Source organism: Gracilinanus agilis, chromosome 5 (assembly GCF_016433145.1).
Source record: "Gracilinanus agilis isolate LMUSP501 chromosome 5, AgileGrace, whole genome shotgun sequence".
Classification (NCBI taxonomy): domain Eukaryota; kingdom Metazoa; phylum Chordata; class Mammalia; order Didelphimorphia; family Didelphidae; genus Gracilinanus; species Gracilinanus agilis.
The window spans coordinates 292,473,353-292,492,568 of record NC_058134.1 but is presented as its reverse complement, the minus strand read 5'-3'; the positions used below and the strand labels follow the sequence as shown (position 1 = coordinate 292,492,568).

At 45.8% G+C, this 19,216-nt stretch overlaps 1 protein-coding gene across 2 annotated transcripts in view; it reads left to right on the top strand.

Moving 5' to 3' along the window:
• ASIC1 (acid sensing ion channel subunit 1) overlaps positions 1–16,089 on the top strand; it is a 32,515-nt gene extending 16,426 nt beyond the window's left edge. Inside the window, exons 1-10 of one of the 2 annotated variants that reach the window (XM_044678078.1) lie at positions 5,916–6,569; positions 10,645–10,795; positions 11,702–11,829; positions 12,150–12,300; positions 12,866–12,922; positions 13,652–13,805; positions 14,137–14,228; positions 14,815–14,894; positions 15,050–15,154; positions 15,784–16,089. In XM_044678078.1, coding sequence (XP_044534013.1) covers positions 5,916–6,569; positions 10,645–10,795; positions 11,702–11,829; positions 12,150–12,300; positions 12,866–12,922; positions 13,652–13,805; positions 14,137–14,228; positions 14,815–14,894; positions 15,050–15,154; positions 15,784–15,888 — 1,677 coding nt within the window. In that variant the 3' untranslated portion in view covers positions 15,889–16,089. Of the gene's footprint in view, positions 1–5,915; positions 6,570–10,644; positions 10,796–11,701; positions 11,830–12,149; positions 12,301–12,865; positions 12,923–13,651; positions 13,806–14,136; positions 14,229–14,814; positions 14,895–15,049; positions 15,155–15,783 lie in introns of those variants that run through there. The other variant, XM_044678079.1, reaches the window with a different exon arrangement.
• Positions 16,090–19,216: the final 3,127 nt, after the last annotated feature.

The window sequence follows — 19,216 nt, the reverse complement described above, 5'->3', positions numbered from 1 at the left end:
TGTCTGAGGCCAGATTTGAACCTAGGACCTCCCGTCTCTAGGCCTGACTCTCAATCCACTGAGCTACCCAGCTGCCCCCTCAAGGTGATTTTTCTCAATTATCTCTGCTTTTGCTCTATCACCCCCTGAAACCTGCAGCCCCATCTTAATTCATCTCTTCAGTAAATCCCTATAGTATAGTAGTTGGGACCCTTCAGCCTCATACAATTGCCTATACCCTCCCTCTTCTCCCTTTCCCTAATATCAGCTGAGAATGGACTCTCTCCCTCTCTTTCTTTTCCCTCTCTCTCCCTCCTCTCCCTCCCTCTCTCTCCCCTTCCCCCTTTTCTTCTCTCCCCCTGTCTCCCTGTCCCCTCCCCCTCTCCCTCTCCATATAGACATATATACCAAAAAGATCAAGAGAGATAATATTTGTAAAGCACTTAGAACAAGTGCTTGGAATTTTGGATGTATCTCACTCCTTTTCCTGAGCATTTTCTAGCTCCTTTGGGTCAGGACTCCCTAAGGTTGGGGAAGTACCACATTAAACTTTGGTTACCCCTGAATTACTCTATCCCACCTCATTCTTCACTGGCCTGAATGAGATTAGGGATGAGTAGAGGATGAAGCTGGGCGTAAGAATTCCTGGGTTCTATTCTCAACTGCTTACCTCTCTCCCTGTATATTTTTCATGTCTCATCCCCCTACTCTGTTTTCCACTATTTCTCACTATGGTCCCAGCTACTTCCCGATTGGATTCCTCTTGTAATATTCATTGCCAAGGTTCTGAACTTCCCCCTCTTATTGGAGCCACTGACAGAAGAGAGAAGAGCAAGCAAGGAATACTTATCAGGGTGTGCAAGGGGCCTGTCTATACAATCTGGCCATCTCTTTAAAGATGTATGTGATGGAAATGCAGTACTTACATTCATGTCTCATGACCTTCTTCCATTCCCAAGATTTGGGCCCTTCTACCTACTACAGCTTGGCTCTCTTTCCCATTTCAAAGACTCTTTCACTAAATCCTCTAGTGTTTTAGCATGGCAGAGAGGTGATCCTTCCAAACCATGCCTGCAGAGCAAAAGGCCTGAAAGTGATTTCTGAGCTGGAAAGGCTTTGAGTATGGGCCTGGCAGACTATGGTCAGAAGAGCAGCCTAGCTAAGTTCTAGGAGGCTCATCAACTGAAAGCCAGCCGCCACCAAGTCCTGATGATATGTACCAAGCTAAACTTCATCTTTACTATGCAATAACATGTCCCCCCCATGCCATCCCTTTTAAGCATTCGCTCCCCTGATCTCCTTTTCTTTCTCTGAAGCTACTCTCTAGGAAATGAGTTAAAAAGTATGACCCATTTCTTTAAGATCCATCAAGGTCTTTAAACATAAACTTTTCCAAGCCATTGGTGTATCCTTCCTGGATGATGAGCCTTGTAGCCAGATAAATGTGGTACTTAATGAGTGACCATGCATCTAGCTATGTACTCAATATATTTTGACTGCCAAGGTATCAGCTTCAGAAATGATCTTGCCAAGTTGGGGGTCATGTTGCTATCATCTGGAGAATTACCTGGCTGCCACAGGGCTTCATATTGCTTCTTGATCATCACCAGGATGTGCCCAATCTGAGGAGAGACTATGCATATAAGTGAACCTCTGCATATAGGACAAGGGGATGTTGGGGGAAGGTATATGAACATTTATGCATGTCTCTATGTGTCACAGGGACTATACCTCTATGCATAAAGGAGGATCATAGACTCAGGAGCTGGAAGGGAATGATCTAGTCCAAACCGCTCATTTTACAGATGGGGAAACTGAGGCCCAGAGACGTTAAATGACTTGCCTGTGATGACTTGGGTTTATAAGTGGCAGCACTAGAATATGAGCTGGGATTTATTTAACTGAAGGCTATCTCCCTATAGCAGTGATTCCCAAAGTGGGTGCTGCAGCGATCCAGGGAGCCGGTGATGGCCACAGGTGCATTTGTGGGCAGTGAATAACTGTAAGGGGCGGTGATAGTATGGGACAGGGGGCGCTAAGTCATATTTTTTCTTGAAAGGGGGCAGTAGGCCAAAAAAGTTTGGGAACCCCTGCTCTATAGTGTTCATCCATTATGGTATAGCTCCATTCACAATTATGCACATAAACAAGCTTTCAACTATACTTTCTCCAAAAGCAGGCTTTTTCCTCTATACCACACACAAAACTCTGTGTGTCTGTGTTATGGTGGATGTATGTGTAAGCACACTTCTCTGTGTATAAGCATGTACATTTTAAAATAACTGTCCACTTGTGTGTAACTAAGAGAGTGTGTGTCTAGGTGACAGTATGCTTGTGTGTGTGTGTGACTGCGGAGGTATGTGGATGATGGTGCAAGCAGATTTCATCTTAATGTAAGGAAGAATTTCCTAATGCAGGTAGCTAAAAATGGAATTAAGGTAGTGAGTTCTCCATCAATGAAAATTGTTAAATAAGGGCTGGCAGACCTCCTTTCAGGAATTCTGTAAGAGAAATTAGTCCATAGGACAGGGTGTTAAACTAAAACGATCCCTTAGGTGTCTTCTAACTGTAATTCTGTTGTGAATCAGTTGTTCTTGTAAATAGAACTACTGCACTTTAGCCACTTCTCTGTCGCACTATAGTGCAATATGGGTTGCAACAATGGGGGGTTGAGGAGGTAGAGAGCTCCTCTTTGTATGTAACTGTGGAAAAGCAAGTCTGTATACATGGACTAATGTGTGTCAGGGACATATAGCCTATCCTCAGAGCTGCCTATATTCTATGGCTCAAAAATAGGAAGATGGAACGAAGCAGAGACATCGAAAGGTGTTCACTCTAGAGAGAGAAGTTCTGGGTGGAAAGTCACCCAAGGTGGCAAGACTCCCAGGCCAAGAAAGGGGATTTTGAGGAGTTTGTGTTAAAGAGCATTATTGAAGTTCAATGTGTGTATTCATGAGTGCCTCACTCTGCTTGTACTCTTGGTATGTCTTTGTGTGTGCTCTCTACATGGGTCTGTGGGTGTGTATTCAAGTGAGTGTGTACAACTCTTCCTTCACCAATGGTCCATCCATCCATTCATAGCTCTTCCTCAGAAGCCTGTGTCCCTGAGAGGCTGGGACAGATGGGAATTGCTGTTAAGCCCAGAAGAGTTCAGAGCTGTCCAGCCATAGAAGGTCACTGGCAGAAGGAGATGGAGGTGGGTCTAGGAGGAAGGAATCCATTAAAGACTGGAGAGGGCAGCAAGAGAAAAGAGGAAGAAAAGGCAAAAAAAGCAGGGTGGATAGTGGGAAAGGGTGCCGAGGGGTTCAGTGTCTCTGCACTCTGTTCTTGGATTCTGTGAGTGTGGGTGTGTGTTGTGGGTCTCTGCCCACAGATGTTGGGAGGATGCAGGAAGAGGGCTATATGTCTTTGGTTGGATGGAGAAGGTTAGTATGTACAGGGGAGAGTAAGAGTGGGGAGAAAGAGAGTGCCTGTGTGTGTATGAGTGTGTACACATATGCAAGAACCCTGCTTCCCCTCCTCCTTGTCATATGTATATTCCTCCTGTCCTGACTTCTAACAATAAAATCCCAGGGCTAAACTCTCCCAACCTCACTCTGGAAACCAGCAAGCAGGAGTGGCTGGGGCTGGGGCTGGGAGTGCCCTCTAGAGGCCACAGAGAACATAAGCACTTGCTGTGTTCCTCCACCCCCCACTCCCAGCCCTAGATAGGTATCTTTTGGTATACAGAGCACTGGAATGGGAGAGAAGGAGGCACAAGGGAAAAGACTATGGCTGCCCTCAAGGAGCTTATATTCAAGTTGGGAAAACACAACATTCTCAGAAAATGTCTGTACCATTCCTTAATTATTGTGCAGTATCATGTAGAGCCTAGAAGGACAACAGAAATTCCTTAGGCATGGGAGATCTCTCTCCCCAGGAACTTTTTTCTTACTGTTTCTTGCTTCTGCTTTTGTAGCTCTTTTTATTTTTTGGCGTCTGTGACTTCCCATGTTTCTTTCTCTAGTTCCTTGTATCTCTTTCTACCTCTGTCTCCATGTGTTGATTTCTCTCTGCATTTCTGGGTATCTCTCTGCGTCATACATTTCTTGTTGCATCTCCACTTCAATACATTTTTCCCCTTCTCCATTATGCCCTTCTTCTAGGCAAGGAAAGAGGCTCACATTCTCTATGATAGAACCCAGGCATCTTGGTTTCCCAGCCATCATCCAACACTGAGAAGCCCTAGGAGTTTGCTTCCTATTTGTCCCAACCATTCCATCTTCCTTTCAATATTCTAGCAATATTGTGAATGCAGCTGGAAAAAATAAAGGGTTACAAAGGAATGATGGAGGAGCAGAGGGAAGAGAAGAGCCCAGATTGGAGCTATGATATAAACAACAGGACTACTTATTAGGTAGAACAGAACCAGGGCTTCTTCTAACATTTATCTCTTCTTGCTTTGACATAGCAGAGCAAGAATTAACCCTACTTTCTCTTCTCTTCTCTTCTCTCTCTCTCTCTCTCTCTCTCTCTCTCTCTCTCTCTCTCTCTCTCTCTCTCTCTCTCTCTCCCCCCACCTCTCCCCTCCCCCTTCATCACTGTGCCAGCAATGGAGTCTAGGTTTGACAGCTCAAGTTCCTCCCCACTGGCATGAAGTAACCAGAGCCCCTCTGAGGGACTAGGGGGCCAAAGGATTAGAAGAGAATGGGTTGAAGAGTCATAGGACCCAAGAGCCTCCTGGAAGGGGAAAGCTTGTTGGTCTAGGGTCTTGAGAGGCTGAATGCTTGAAGAGACTGAGGAAGGGGCTAAATGATGGAATAGAAGGCCAGCACTTAGGAACCCTGAGTAAAACAGCCTTGGTTCTTAGATCTCCCATCCTGACCTTGGCCCCACAGGTTAGGATAAGATTTCTAGAACTGATGTCTGAAAGGCAATAGGAGTATGGGGGAGGGGGGTAAAGGGAGGGTCAAAGCAGGAGGCAAAGAGGGATGGAAGAGCAGCCAGGAAGCTTCTTAGTTGATTGAGGGGTTATATCACCCCTCCCCATGCTGGGAAATGGCTACAAATGAGTCTGTGGTCACTGAAAGACTTCTGCTAATGGATCTTTGGGCTGCCCTAAAAGCCACAGAAGGAAAGGAGGGGTGGGGAAAGGGTAGGAGGAATCAACTGAATTTGTTATGGGATGGGGAACTCCATGGGGAATGGAGTTAAGTATCTAGTAGAAAGGACTAGAGCAATTCGAGAAATAAGAGAGGAGTTATAGGAAGATGGATGGGTTAGCTTCCTAGCTATAGAAAGAAGTTAGGTGCCATGATTTAAAAGGATCTTAGGCACCATAGTCTCAAGAGGGACTAGATTGGGAAGAGAATGGAGGAAAAGGCTGGAATGGGGTTGGGGAGTGATATAAATCAGAACCTGAAGTAGTGGTATTTGAGGGTGGGGGAGGGACTTGCTGAGAGAGAGCTTCTGTGGCTAATGCAAAGATATGGATGATTATCGGACCAGCCCCTGCCATTGGTATTTCATGGGGGAGGTAGAAATAAGGAGCACTGGTCACTAATTTAAACAATTGTAATCCTAAAGGATTCCTCATCTGGGAGGAGGATTAGAGTCCCCAGCTGAAGCTGGGAGGTCAGGAGAGGGTTTTCCTTTTCTATCAGCACCACCTCCTCCTTCTTACAGGCCATCAATTATTTAGCAGCAGAGATGACTGAACCACTCTGCCTCTACCCCAGCTCCGCCCCATGTTCCCTCCCTCTTCTTCCTTTACATGCCACACTTAGGGCTCAGGCACAGAGAGCTGGACTGCTTTGGGACTCGGCTGGCTACCATTGCCAGCCAGCCCAGACCTGGGCATCTTACCCCCTTCTCTTCTTGCTCCTTCCCTTTCCTCCTTCCGTCCTTTTAGTCCCAGCGATATCATCCTTCCATCTCCCTCCCTTGATCTCCCAAAGATGCCCATCCAGATTTTCTGCTCCGTGTCCTTCTCCTCCGGTGAGGACCCAGGGTCTGTAAGGGACAGCTGGGGTCCCAATCATCAGCAGCAAGAAGAGTCTGAATCTGAGTCAGAAGAGGAAGAGGAGGAGGAGGAGGAAGAGGAAGAGGCAAAGGAGGAAGAGAAAGGTTTAGCAATGGACTTGGTGGCTTTTGCCAATAGCTGCACCCTCCATGGTGCCAGCCATGTTTTTGTATCAGGAGGCTTAGGGCCACGCCAGTTGTTATGGGCTGTGGCCTTTGCCCTGGCACTGGGTACCTTTCTGTACCAGGTTGGGGATCGGGTGACCTATTACAGAAGCTACCCACATGTGACGTTACTGGATGAGGTGACCACTTCTGAGCTAGCCTTTCCAGCTGTCACCCTTTGCAACACTAATGCTGTGCGGCTGTCCCAGCTCAGCTATCCTGACCTTCTCTACCTGGCTCCACTGCTTGGGCTGGAGGATGGGGAAGACCCTGGTGTACCCCTTGCTCCACCAGGCCCTGATGCCTTTTCTGGGGAGCCTTTCAACTTGCATCGTTTCTACAATCGCTCCTGCCACCGGCTGGAGGACATGCTGCTCTACTGCTCCTATCGAGGGGGCCCTTGTGGCCCCCACAACTTTTCCGTGGTGAGTCAAGGTTATCCCTCTTCATCCCCCATAATCCAGAGAGCATGGGGCCTGCCTGCCCATTACCTCAAGGGGCATTAGCATCTTCCCTGTGGCTTCTACTCCAGGTGGCATCTGGTCTGTCTAACAAAACTCCCCCAAGAAAAAGGTTGGTTTTGATTTTTTAAAGGGCCTTTGCAAACTTTATCCCCACCTCTAGTCCATCTCTAAGTGATAGATCTGTTTCAGGGGCTTTGGAATAGGACTTGGAAGTAGAGATCTGAGAAGGGAACAAAAGAAGGCTTAAAAGAAGGAGAAAAGAGAAGATCTAAGGTTGGGATCCTATGAGGTTTGGTCAATACTCAGGAATTTGAAGGACAGAGGAATAGGAAAGAAGATTCTGCCATTGTCCATTACAAGATAGAGGTAGGGGGAGGATCTGGCAGACAATTAGTTACCTCTCATGGCATCAAGACTAGGCCTATATAGAGGTATATTCTTCCCTTCCTGTCCCAACACTTTTCCAAACTTCTATCTTTTCTCCCCAGTTGTGTGTATGTGTGTGTGTGTGTATGTGTATGGGTGTGTGTGTGGGGGGGTGCATTCCTTTGCCTCACAAGGTCAAGAGTATATATGTGAGCAGTAATGGGATATGATCTTCCCATGCCTGGCTTCCATCCATCTGCAGCTATTCAGAATCCTTGGAGAAAGGGGAGTTAGTATTAGGAACTGGGAATCATTGTGGTTCCTGGGTTCTCACTCCCAGCTCCAATATTGCCTAACAGCTCCAAAGTCTGTACAGTGTATGGTCAGAGGGTACCCTGCCACCCATCCTCCAAGTTTTTGTTGTCATTGTCCCTCATACTTAAAGAAGACCAAAATTACATCACGACGTTGGCGTTGATGTACGGTGTATCCAGCTGTGGCTGATCAGACCACTACAAGCTCAGAAGGCTCTGCCGTGGTCACAGGAAGACTGCAGGTTGGGCACAAATAGTACTGTTCAATTTCTCTAAAGTCTAGCTTCAAAATCTTGTCAGGATCCTCATTGGAGCAGGAATTGGGAATGGACAGACTATGTCACATCAGAAAAGCATAGGGACCTGGGAAAAATGGAATTATTGAGCTCCTGAGCCCAAAAGAATTCCCCAAAGATCCTAGAGAGATGGAAAGAAACATTAGGAGTAGAGAAGAGAAGCTTTGGGGAGAAAGGTTGGCAGTGCCCACTAATAAGCTGAAATTTCTCCTCTGGAACCACGAGGTGGCAGCAGTATCTCAGAGCAGGATGTCCTAAAGTTTATGTCATCTGGGCTCCAGATTCACAACTCAGATCTCCCGCCACATCCCCCATCCCTTCTTAGTCCCATTATTTCCCCTAATAGCAACAGATACTACACCTTCTACTTCCTTGAAATCCTCTGTAGAACATTAAATATTCAAATCTTGAATGAATTAATGAAAAAATTTATATATATATATGAGACTTTTACCAGAATCATAAGATAAAAAAAGTGGAAATATTCTTAGAAATCATCTAGTTCTTATTTTTTAATTAAAAATGTTTTATTGATGCCATTTATCCTTAAACCATATTTATTTCCCATTACTTGCTCCAAAATGAATACTTCCTTGTCACCAAGGGAAACATCTAATACAGAAACTATATACACTATTCTGTCCTGGTAGTCACCCACCTCTCTGTTGTAAGAGAGGAGGAGTGATCCATTATCTCTTCCCTGGGAACTTCATTGGCTTTTCTATTGCGCAGAGTTCAACTCCTTTACGTGGTTACAATTATTATATGTATTGATCTCTTTTTGGATCTGCTCATTTTGAACTACATCAGTCCGTACAAATCTCCCCATTTCTCTGGCTTCTTATTTGTCATTTCTTACAATACAGGAAGATGGTTTTATATACATATAGCAAGGTCAGTTTTTTAGGAGTTTCTCGATGAACGATGGGTGCCCCTTTTGTTTCTAAGTTCCTTGCTACCACAAAGAGTGTTGAATGTTTTGGTATATACCACACCTTAGTTTCTTTCTTTGACTTCCTTGTCTTGTCTCTGCTCCCACATTCTTCAGATGAAGAAACTGAGGCCTAGGGAAGGGAAGTGTCATACTTAAGGTCACACAACAAGTGAAACAAGTAAACCAGGAGCTATTGTTCTTTCCAATACACCTTGTGCCTTAGCAATACCTTCCTGACAATCATCTGACTCCATGCTCCCTGTGACTCTGGATGGGAGGTCAAAAAATCCAAAGCTTTGATTTTGGTTTAAGAGAAGAGAATTGGGGAGTCCCAGACAAATGGCTATGCTATCTGGACTTTGTCCTCAAAATGGAGGGGAAAGAGTATTTTTCCTAGTTGTGGAGAGGATTAGCAGTCATGTCTCATGGCTTACTGGATTCTGGGACCCCAGATTCTTCTGAGGGTGGGAATTAGGAATCAGCAAAGAAATAATGATTTTCTTCTTCTTATCTCTGACCCAACTATACTCATTGTTTCTTTTTTCCTGAGCTATCTCTCTATATGGGGTTCGTAATTCTAGAGTCCATTAACTTTTTAAAAATATATGTAACTCAATGACTGTATTTGAGTATTAATTGGTTTCTTTTGTAATCCTGTGTATTTTGTTTTATGCATTTAAAAACATCATTCTGAGGAGACTTCACTAAACTGGCAAAAGTGTGGAGATCTCTCTCTCTCTCTCTCTATCTCTCTCTCTCTCTCTCTCCCTCTTTCTCTCTCTCTCTCTCTCCCTCTCCCTCTCTTCTCTCTCTCTCTCTCTCTCTCTCTCTCTCTCACACACACACACACACACACACACACACACACACACACACACACACACATTAAGAACCCTTGGTCTATATTAATTCTATAATTTCCTTTGGGATGCTATACTTTTCAAAGGTGATAGTACCCGTGGCCACACCCACATACTCCCAGTTTGTGAAAAATGATTATTCTTAATTAGTGCTGTGAGATAGATTTAATAATTACGCACATTTATATAGTGCTTAAAGTGTGTAAGATATTTTCCATACATTACTCATTTGGTCCCTACAACAACCTGTAAGGTAAGTATTAGTGCCATTTTATAGATGAGGAAAGTAAGACTTGGGGAAACTAAGTAAATACCTATGGTCACACAGCTAGTAAATGTCAAGAGGTGAGGTTTGAACCCAGCTCTTTAGGACTTGAAATCCAAGAATATTTTCTCCAACTCTCTATCCACCAGATGGTGCTTCCTCTCTTCTGAGAGGATCAAAAAGAATGAATCATGTGGGCTATGGGATAAACACTGAGAGGGCCAACTGTTAAGTTGAGGGCCTTTTTATTTGTAAGCAGAGATTTCTTCTGGGCTCTCTATGGAAATACTTTTTCAAGTGTTCCTTGGTTAGTGGTTCTTAATACTCCAGGAGATAGCAAAGAAGAGCCTAGGTACCAGTTATGGAAAGGGAATATTCACCTAGACTAAGCTCAACATCTCAAATCTTTTTCTGTCCCTGCCTCTTTCTGTAAGAAGGGAACCAGAAAAATGAAGGAAGTTACATCGGACTGATGGAGCACCTCTCTCCACCGGGGAGGTCAAGGATCTGGGTCAAACTCATTAATAGCTTTGCTTGTCAGTTGTGACTGGCATAATGATATAGGACCTGGTGAATGTGCCTACTGATTGGGCCCCTTCTGCCCAAAGGACAGTAATGAATATGACGATATGGAAAGGGATTAGGTGATAAACTTTGTGCTATAATTGATAAATTGATTAAGGAACTAATAATAGAAAACCAAAAAGTTTAGCTATTGGCCAAGAGAAACAGGATTATAGGGGTATGAGAGGGACGTGATCTGAGACTGATGGATTGAGACTTGAGGAGACCCATATTCCAGATGGAATGTTGGTGTCACATTGCAGGGGCAGGGTATATTCTTTCCTGTGGGTATAGGGCTAAAAGTTCAAGCTCTTGGTAAGAGGGCTAGTTCAGGAGTCTGGGCAAAATCTGGGTAATTTGTTTTAGTATTGAAGGACAAGAAGGTTCCAGAGGGGAAGATTCTCAGGCTCAGGCTTTGTCTCTTTGCCTCCCACTAGGTCTTTACACGCTATGGAAAATGCTACACATTCAATTCGGGCCAGGATGGGCGGCCACTACTCAAGACTATGAAGGGTGGGACAGGCAACGGGCTAGAAATAATGCTGGATATCCAACAGGATGAGTACCTGCCAGTCTGGGGGGAGACAGGTATGGGCATTCAACTGCCACTATCATCACTATTCAGGGTACCATTTTCCTAGCCATCCTTCATCATAGCACTTTATTCCCCCAAATCTAAGCCCTGAATATTACTCCTTTCCCAGGTCTCAGCCCTCAGTGGACATTTCCCAATGTCCCTGTCCTCTTCCCTGTTCATCTAGAGTAGGGAACTTCCTTTTTACTTTGTATATTTTTTTGAATCTTTTTTTCTTTGACTCCCAATGTCTGTCTGCCTGCCTGTCTGTCCCTTCTTTCTTTCTTCTCTCCCCATCCTGGCTCAATTCCTCTCCAAGGTAACCAGCCATCATTTTCTATCAGGAGCCGCCACTCAGCTCTATAAATAACTCCCATCTTCTCTCAGGCTGCCTGCCATCTGCTCTCAGGGGCCTTGGGACAGATAGGCAGGCAGGGGGAGACAGAGAGAGAGAGAGAGAGAGAGAGAGAGAGAGAGAGAGAGAGAGAGAGAGAGACAGAGACAGAGACAGAGACAGAGACAGAGACAGAGACAGAGACAGAGAGACAGAGAGACAGACAGAGACAGAGAGACAGACAGAGAGAGAGAGAGAGAGATGGATGAGATATGGATGAGATAGAGATGAGATGAGATGAGTAAAAGAAGATGAGGATAATAAGTAGGGGGTCTTTTTAAACCCAATAGTTCATTTACTCCAGTGGAACCTTGAGAGTCTTAACCCCTACTCCATCTAAGTAGCCATATTTTCCTTCCACCTCTCTCCCATATAAGCATTCTAGCCTCAATACTTCTAGTCTCAAAGTATCAGCCATGATGATTTCCAGGATAACAAAGGATGGGGGCAAGCTATGTTAGAAAGTCACATCAGAAGATGTGAACCCTCCCTTTTCTAAGCTCTCTTCCCAACATTACTATTACAGATGAAACTTCCTTTGAGGCTGGGATCAAGGTACAGATCCACAGTCAGGATGAGCCACCTTTTATTGACCAGCTAGGCTTTGGCGTGGCTCCCGGGTTCCAGACCTTTGTGGCTTGCCAGGAACAACGGGTAAGCTATAAGTTAGAAAAAAGTCTAGTGGTTGGGACCTGGTATGTGGGAAAGAATTAGAACTAGAAACTGGGAAAAGAGTAGAAATCTGATTGGAGGAAAGTGGGAAGCAAAGGAGGCAAAGGGGATGAATTGGAGCCAATGGAAGCTAATCATGAAAGCAATGAAAATTTTGTAAAGAAAGATCCAGGGTTTAGGGAGATTACCAAGGGGAGGTAAAATACTAGAATTCTGAATCCTTATCAACATTAGTTAGGGGCCTCTGGGGTGATTTCCCCTCTTACCCCCCATTAGTCCTGGTTTTCCCACTTTCCCTACAGCTCATCTATCTGCCTCCACCCTGGGGTACTTGTAAAGCTGTTACCATGGACTCAGATTTCTTCGATTCCTACAGTATCACAGCCTGTCGCATTGACTGTGAAACTCGTTATCTAGTGGAGAATTGCAACTGCCGCATGGTGCACATGCCAGGTCTGTCCCTAGCCCCAGTTTCCCCTCCCCACAAGTACTGACTGCACCTAGAAGGACCTGAAGGTTTTTTTCCCTACTGACTATCTCTTAACTTCTACAACTACTTCCTGAAGCCCTATAACTTTTCTCTGACCCATAGAGTCCCTCTAGTTTGCTATAATCTGCTTCCCAATTGGTCCTGCACACAACTATCTCCTGAGTATTCTCCATTCCCTTATTCAATGATAACCCTCATTCCTGAATGATACATTTAATTACTGAACAAATATGTTTTCCCCACTAACTGAGCTCTGTGGTTTATATTTCTTCCCCAATAATCTCCATCCTAGATCTACAGAGGTACCACATGGTTCTTCCCCTTCACTCCTGTCCCCATTTGTTTATCTGTCTCCATTCCCATTTGACTATCCTCTGGCACCCTTCCAATTCTGCTTAGTATGAGGGAAAGAAAGGGAAGGGAACAAGGTTGTGGACTGCTTGAGATTGTGTAGGAAGAGTCTCCTATCTTCCTTCTCTCACTTGTTCTTCCCTTTTCTCCCCCTTCCCCAATTTCTCTCCTTTGTAGGTGATGCTCCATACTGCACACCTGAGCAATATAAGGAGTGTGCAGACCCTGCTCTGGGTGAGCTCACCCCCACTGCTAAGAACTATGGTTCTGTTCTTCCCTCCCCTAGTCACTTTTTTTCCAAATCCTTCATTCTCAAACAATGTCCTAGGAGAAGCCTTAGATCTCCACTGCAGTCCCAAAGGAAAAAGTTCTTGAAAAGAAAGCTGGGGAGCAAGATTTACCCTTATTTGAAGGCAAAACTAATTTCAGGTCCACTGACCCCCTATATTTCCTTATTAAGTTCTCCTATCCCCCTATTTTCTGGTTTGAAATCCCAAACATCAGGGTAATGAAGACTTAGAGAATAAAATTGAGATCCCTATGAAAATGCATCTGTCTTGAGCCAGGAGAACTCCTCTCCCCTTTTCTCTCTTATTAGAAGGTGTTTGCATTTATCAAATTAGCTGACAACTTGGTCCCTAAGGGGATGAGACACAAGACTGGTAAATGTATGTAAAATATGTCAGGATTCAGGGTGGAAGAACAGGACAGGGTACTTTAGAATTAGGGTAATGGAGAAGGGTGGCCTAGAGGAGGAGGCACATAAAGGAATGATGAGGAACTAAAGACAAATTTTGCTCCAGTCTTAGATTTGTTCAGAGAGCCATCAAATCGCTTGTGCATGTTTTTGTTTGTTTGGGGAATGGTGAGAACATTGTTCCTTGAATGTGATCAGTGGTGTCTGGTGTCCTGATCAGCCCCTGTTCACTCCACTTCCTCCTGTCCCCTGGGCCCCTATCCCAGATTTCTTGGTGGAGAAGGACCAGGATTATTGTGTGTGTGATATGCCCTGTAACCTGACTCGCTATGGGAAGGAACTGTCCATGGTCAAGATTCCCAGCAAAGCCTCAGCCAAGTATCTGGCCAAAAAGTTCAACAAGTCAGAGCAGTATATTGGGTAAGAATCTTGGCTGGGACTGGAACTGGGTGTGAGAGATAGATGTAGGGTCTGAAGATAGACCATTGTGTAGTGCCTAAGGCATTCAGAAAGGGGCTTCTTTGGAGAATGGGGCTGAAATATCAGATTTCTCCATCTGCTGCTAGAGGAGGAGGAAACTGATTGCTCACAAGAATGGTCATCTGAGAGGTGGGAAGTTGGAAAGTTAAGATGTGGAGGGAGGGCCAGGTTGGAAAAAGCAGGAAAACAGGAAGGATATTTATGCTAATCCTTCATTTCCTTCTCCCTGTCATTCCTCTCCACAACTTTCCCTCCACCTTCTCCACTGCAGAGAGAACATCCTGGTGCTGGACATCTTTTTTGAAGTCTTGAACTATGAGACCATTGAACAAAAAAAAGCCTATGAGATTGCAGGACTCCTGGGTGAGCTACTGGGGTTATTGTCACCTGGTCTGTCACCCAAGGCTAGTCTAATTCCCTAGACCTTAAGTAAGGAGTTCAAACCAGTTCCATGATCTTATCCATCCTCACTGGCCTCTCCTGGACCTTAGTGCTATCTCCCAGTCCCCACTGATTGTATGCTAAGTTAGGTGTTGACAAACTTTCTCAAATAGTTCTAATCTTTATTCTCCTAATATGCTGAGTAGAATGTAGGTTGTTTGTTATTATGAGCTAAGTAAGGGCAAGCTAAGAAGGTACCTGTTCTCATGAGGTGAAATAGGTGTTACCTGGGAGCTTTTTTTTTTTTTTTTTTTTTTGCTGAGAAAAGGGCATAAGTTGACTTGAATATTATTTTGAACTTGCATGCTCTTAGTTGCCCCACCTCCAGCAAAATTTGTCTTTCTCAACTCCTTTGGACTCTTTAACCAACACCCCCAACTCCATGGACCCCTTTCCAATTCCATTGATAGCTTCCTGATTCAACCCACTCTGCCCAACTCCAGTAACCCTATGCCTTATCCCACTGCTTTGCCATGGACTCTATGGGCCCGGTGGCCTCCCTATTTAGGTGACATTGGGGGTCAGATGGGATTGTTCATTGGCGCAAGTATCCTGACTGTTCTGGAGCTCTTCGACTATGCTTATGAGGTGAGAAGGGAACAACAGATGGGAGAAGAGATGGACATGGGAATACTAGAAATTGGGAGGGGGACTTGGTAGAGGGGAATATGTTTGGGGAATTCAGGTTGGATGGTTCTGACTAGTGCCCCAGCCCCACTGCAGGTCTTCTCTCTTCCATCCAGGTGATTAAGCACAAGCTGTGCCGTCGGGGCAGGTGCCAGAAGGAGTCTAAAAGGAACAGTGCAGACAAGGGTGTAGCCCTCAGCCTGGATGATGTCAAGCGCCATGTGAGAGACCCCAAATAGATGTCCTCTCTTTCTCTTCCTTCGCAACACACACCAAAAATCTCTATTCTCTTTCCTTCTCTCTTCCCCATCGGTCCCATTAAGATCCCAACATTATCTATCCCTCTTTCCAGGTGACCCCAAAGATAGTACTATCCCCAGTGCTTCCCTAAAATTATTCACTGTTTTGACTCTAACAATGCACAGGCATTTACTATGTGCAAGGAATTGTGATGGGTGGTAGGAATACAAGGACAAAAATTAATATCTGCCTTGGATGACCTTATATATGAAGATGTAGAATTAATTAGAAGGGCAGATACCAGGGAGAATATCTCAGAAACTGCTGTGGTAATCTAGGAATAAGTTACAGAATTATGATTGGGATAGTCATAGTAATGGACTCTCTTTAAAAAAACAACAACATTTTTTTGAAAGAACATTAAGATTCAATTGTTTGGTTGGATATAGAGGGTGAAGGAGAGGGAAGTCAAAACTTACACCTAATTTTCCTTTGCCATGCCTAATTTCCTCTTCACCAACCCATGTCTAATATATTTCTTATCCCAACACCCTCTGGCCCTCTGTTTGCCTTCTTAGTTATCTTTCCTGGCTTTCTTCCTCTTCCTCAGAATCCCTGTGAGAGCCTCCGGGGCCATCCTGCTGGGATGACATATGCCGCCAACATCCTACCTCACCATCCGACCCGAGGGACTTTTGAGGACTTTACCTGCTGAGCCCTGCCAGTCATCATACCAAAGGCCTGGGAGGGAAGAGGAGAACAAGGAAAACATGGGAAATCAAGCTGCTCACCTGCCCTGGGGCTTACCAATGCCCCTTTCCCCCAACTCCAAGGGCAGCTCCTAACTCCCTTCAAAGACTTTCCCTCCTAGAACTGGTAGAAGGGGGTCCTGAGTCCAGAGCTCTTCTCTACTCCCTTGCCGTCCATACCCATACATTTTTATTTTTAACAAAACAAATAACAACAGAAATAAACTAAAAAGAAAAGGGGCAAGGGACCCCAGGCTGTCCCTTTCTGCCCCATGCTGCCTCCCCCTGCTCCTAGCCTGACCTGTCTGTTTGAAAATCAATCCTCATCCTGCTTCACTGAAGCTCTCTCCCAGCAAGGAGGACATGAGTGGAAAGGATCCTTAGGGGTCTTGAATTGGGCCCCAGACAGAGAATGTACCTTAGGAGGGAGGGCTAATGGGGGAGGAGGGCTTCCCTAGCCTTAAGAGATCCTTTAAGTACAGTGTTTTCCCCCCTCCAATTGTAAATCACTAGGGCAGGAACCGAGGCCCCTGGCCCTCCTCCCTTCCTTAAACTTACTGGGTGCCCCACAGAGGTCAATGTCTGGATAGTGTTTCCCAAGGGACTTGGGGCAGGACAAGGCATAAGTCCTTAGTAAACAAGTTTCATAACAACATGCCCTGGTCCTATCCTCAAATTAAAAACTTTTGAATGGGATCCCTCATCCTCATCCCATGTAAAAGATGTAGGCACTTGATTCCCAACTCAGGGAGAGGGGAACTGGTACCTATTTCTCTCCTAACCCCCAGTTCCTCCCTCCAGGGGTCCCTTCCATGGGACCACATCCATAAATTTTCTTATGGAACTTCCCCAAATCTTTGTCCTCTCTACTCCATTTGTTTCTTTCTATGACTTCATCTGCATTTTCTATTTCTATATGATACAGACTCTATATTGCTATAACTCTGTATATACTCCCTTCCTTAAGCCCCCCCCCCCCGTTTGTCTCTGTCCATCCCCATCCCCTGTGTGTCTGAGTCTCATCCCTACTTTCTCCCAAATCTCCTTCTGTGTCTCTCTCTGACCACCCCACTACCAATCCCTCTGAATGCCTTCACCTGTATAAAGTGTTGGACTCTCTCCTCCAGTGTCTGTACTGTGTACAAACATCCCCCTGAGAAGCACAAGGAGACGACGTATGCATTGTAACTCTCTCACTGTCTTGGACATAAAGGAAGCTGTGAATCACAAGCTCTGCCTCTTTCTGCCCTGCCCTCCCTTCCCTCCAACCCAACCTTCCCATGCTTGAGGCACTCTCTGCCCTCCCTATAGCCTTAAGGCTTCTTCCTTCCTTCTTATCAGTCCCATTATTCCTGTTCTGGCGGGCATTTTCCTCTTGGGGGAAGGGGTGAGCACAGAGAATTGTCAGCTAGCTCAGAGGATGGAGATTTCCTCCTGGCCTCAAGCCAAGGAGAGTTATAGGTGATGGAGTACTTGGAGCACGGAGTTAAGGCATCAGAGACAGTGTAAAGGGTGAGAAACACACACCGCAGCAGCTTCGAAGAGTAGCCGCTGAGAAAAATATAGGTGGCTGGGAGATAGTATTTAAGGCCCTCATCCCCAAGATTTTATTGGCTAGGGCCCAAATCTCCCCCATATGGACTACCCATCCTCTCTTTTCTTACCTGGGGTCCAAGCCTATATCTCCAATGTTCAGATTTGAGGAGCAAGGCTGGACTTGATAATGAGAGAGGACTAAGAGTTGAGAACTCCTGTTGTTATACCATCTCCCCATCCTCCCCCTGAGATGTAGAATGAAAAGAAGTTTGCTCTTTCGGTTCATCCTATTTAGATTATCTCAGATGCTCCAGACATATCCTAAAGCCCTCTTCCATAAGAGTTCCCTGGGGGAAGGCCCTGGCCAACCCAGTCTCTGATGATGAGGGTGAGGCCTCTAATTCCAGGAAATACTGGTTCTCTCCAGCCCATTGGTAGGGGGATAGGTAAGAGGTGGGGAGGAAGATGTTGCTGGGAGTCCATAAACATCTGGTTCCTGGTTTTCACTTGGACAGAGAACCAAACTGCCTATTGGGAAACAGGAGGAATTATACTGTAAGCAGCAATGGTAGCAGCAAGCAGGATTGTGAGTGAGACACTCCTCTGGTCTAATAAAATGGGTTTCAAACATCTCCCCTCAGTGTTTGTTATTAATTGTTCATTCATTGTATGTGTTGAATACCACCTGACACTGGGCTCGGAACTTAGAACACTAACTGGGTTTGGCACCAGTGCGTCAGGAGGGAGGAGGTGGGAGATTCCCCAAGAAAGGCTCTACTTGAAGTAGTGTGGGTCTAGGTTAAATATCAGTATCTACATGAACTTTATACTGTTTTTTAAAAATCAATCTCTTCATTTCAATGGAAACCAAGTGATCCGCTTAGGGTGCCCAGAAAGTGTTGGAGGCCCCATTCTGAATGGGTCTTTGTGACTCAAAGACTAGTGCTCTATTGGGAGAAGTGGAGGCTATGGCAAAGCTGGAGAGGCAGCAGAGCCAAAGGTCAGCTGCTGGTGAGATGCCTGACTGGTCTTTGAAAAAACACCAAGTTGGGATACCAAAGAGATGCAATTCATATTCCAAGTGGCCCATTTATTGGCAGAGTGCCCTTGGGCATCGCTGGATTTCTCCATCAGTTCTCTAAAGCACTTTCCCCTCACCAAGGTCCTGCCAGAATTAATACAGTCTGGCATGGAGGATCTTTCATGGCCTCGAAGGAAACCAGTCTTCGATCTAGGCCAAGCAGAGTACGGGGAATGAGGCGACCGTAGGCCTCTCTTCACCTGTATGCCTTAGTTTCCTCTTCTATAAAACGGGGGAATGCCAGCGCAGGCTTCCCCAGGGCTGCTTGAAGATAAGAAGACGCGATAGCCTGGCGAGCCTCAGTTTCCTTCTCTGCACAAAGGGAGTTCGTGTCCTTCCCAGAACGAGAACCAAAGCTTTTTGAGAAGTGACTAGAGCTGCCCCAGGCTCCGGCATTCATGCCTGGACGGCTCCAGCCACGGGCGCCCTCCGGCCTGCAGGGGGCGCAGTTCGGGGCCTCTCTCCCCCGCCGCCTCTTCTCGCTGGTTTCTCCTCCAGCGGCTAGGAGGCTAGAGGGAGGGGGCCGCCCGCCTCGCTCTTCCCGCCGCCCCCTCTAGCTCGCGGCCTCGCGAAACCTCTCCGTCCCGGGCCCGGGCAAGCCCCGGAGATCGGGCCGAGGGGGGCGGGGGCGGGGGGCGAGGGAGAGGGGCCGAGAAAGGGGGGAGTTCCGGTTCCGG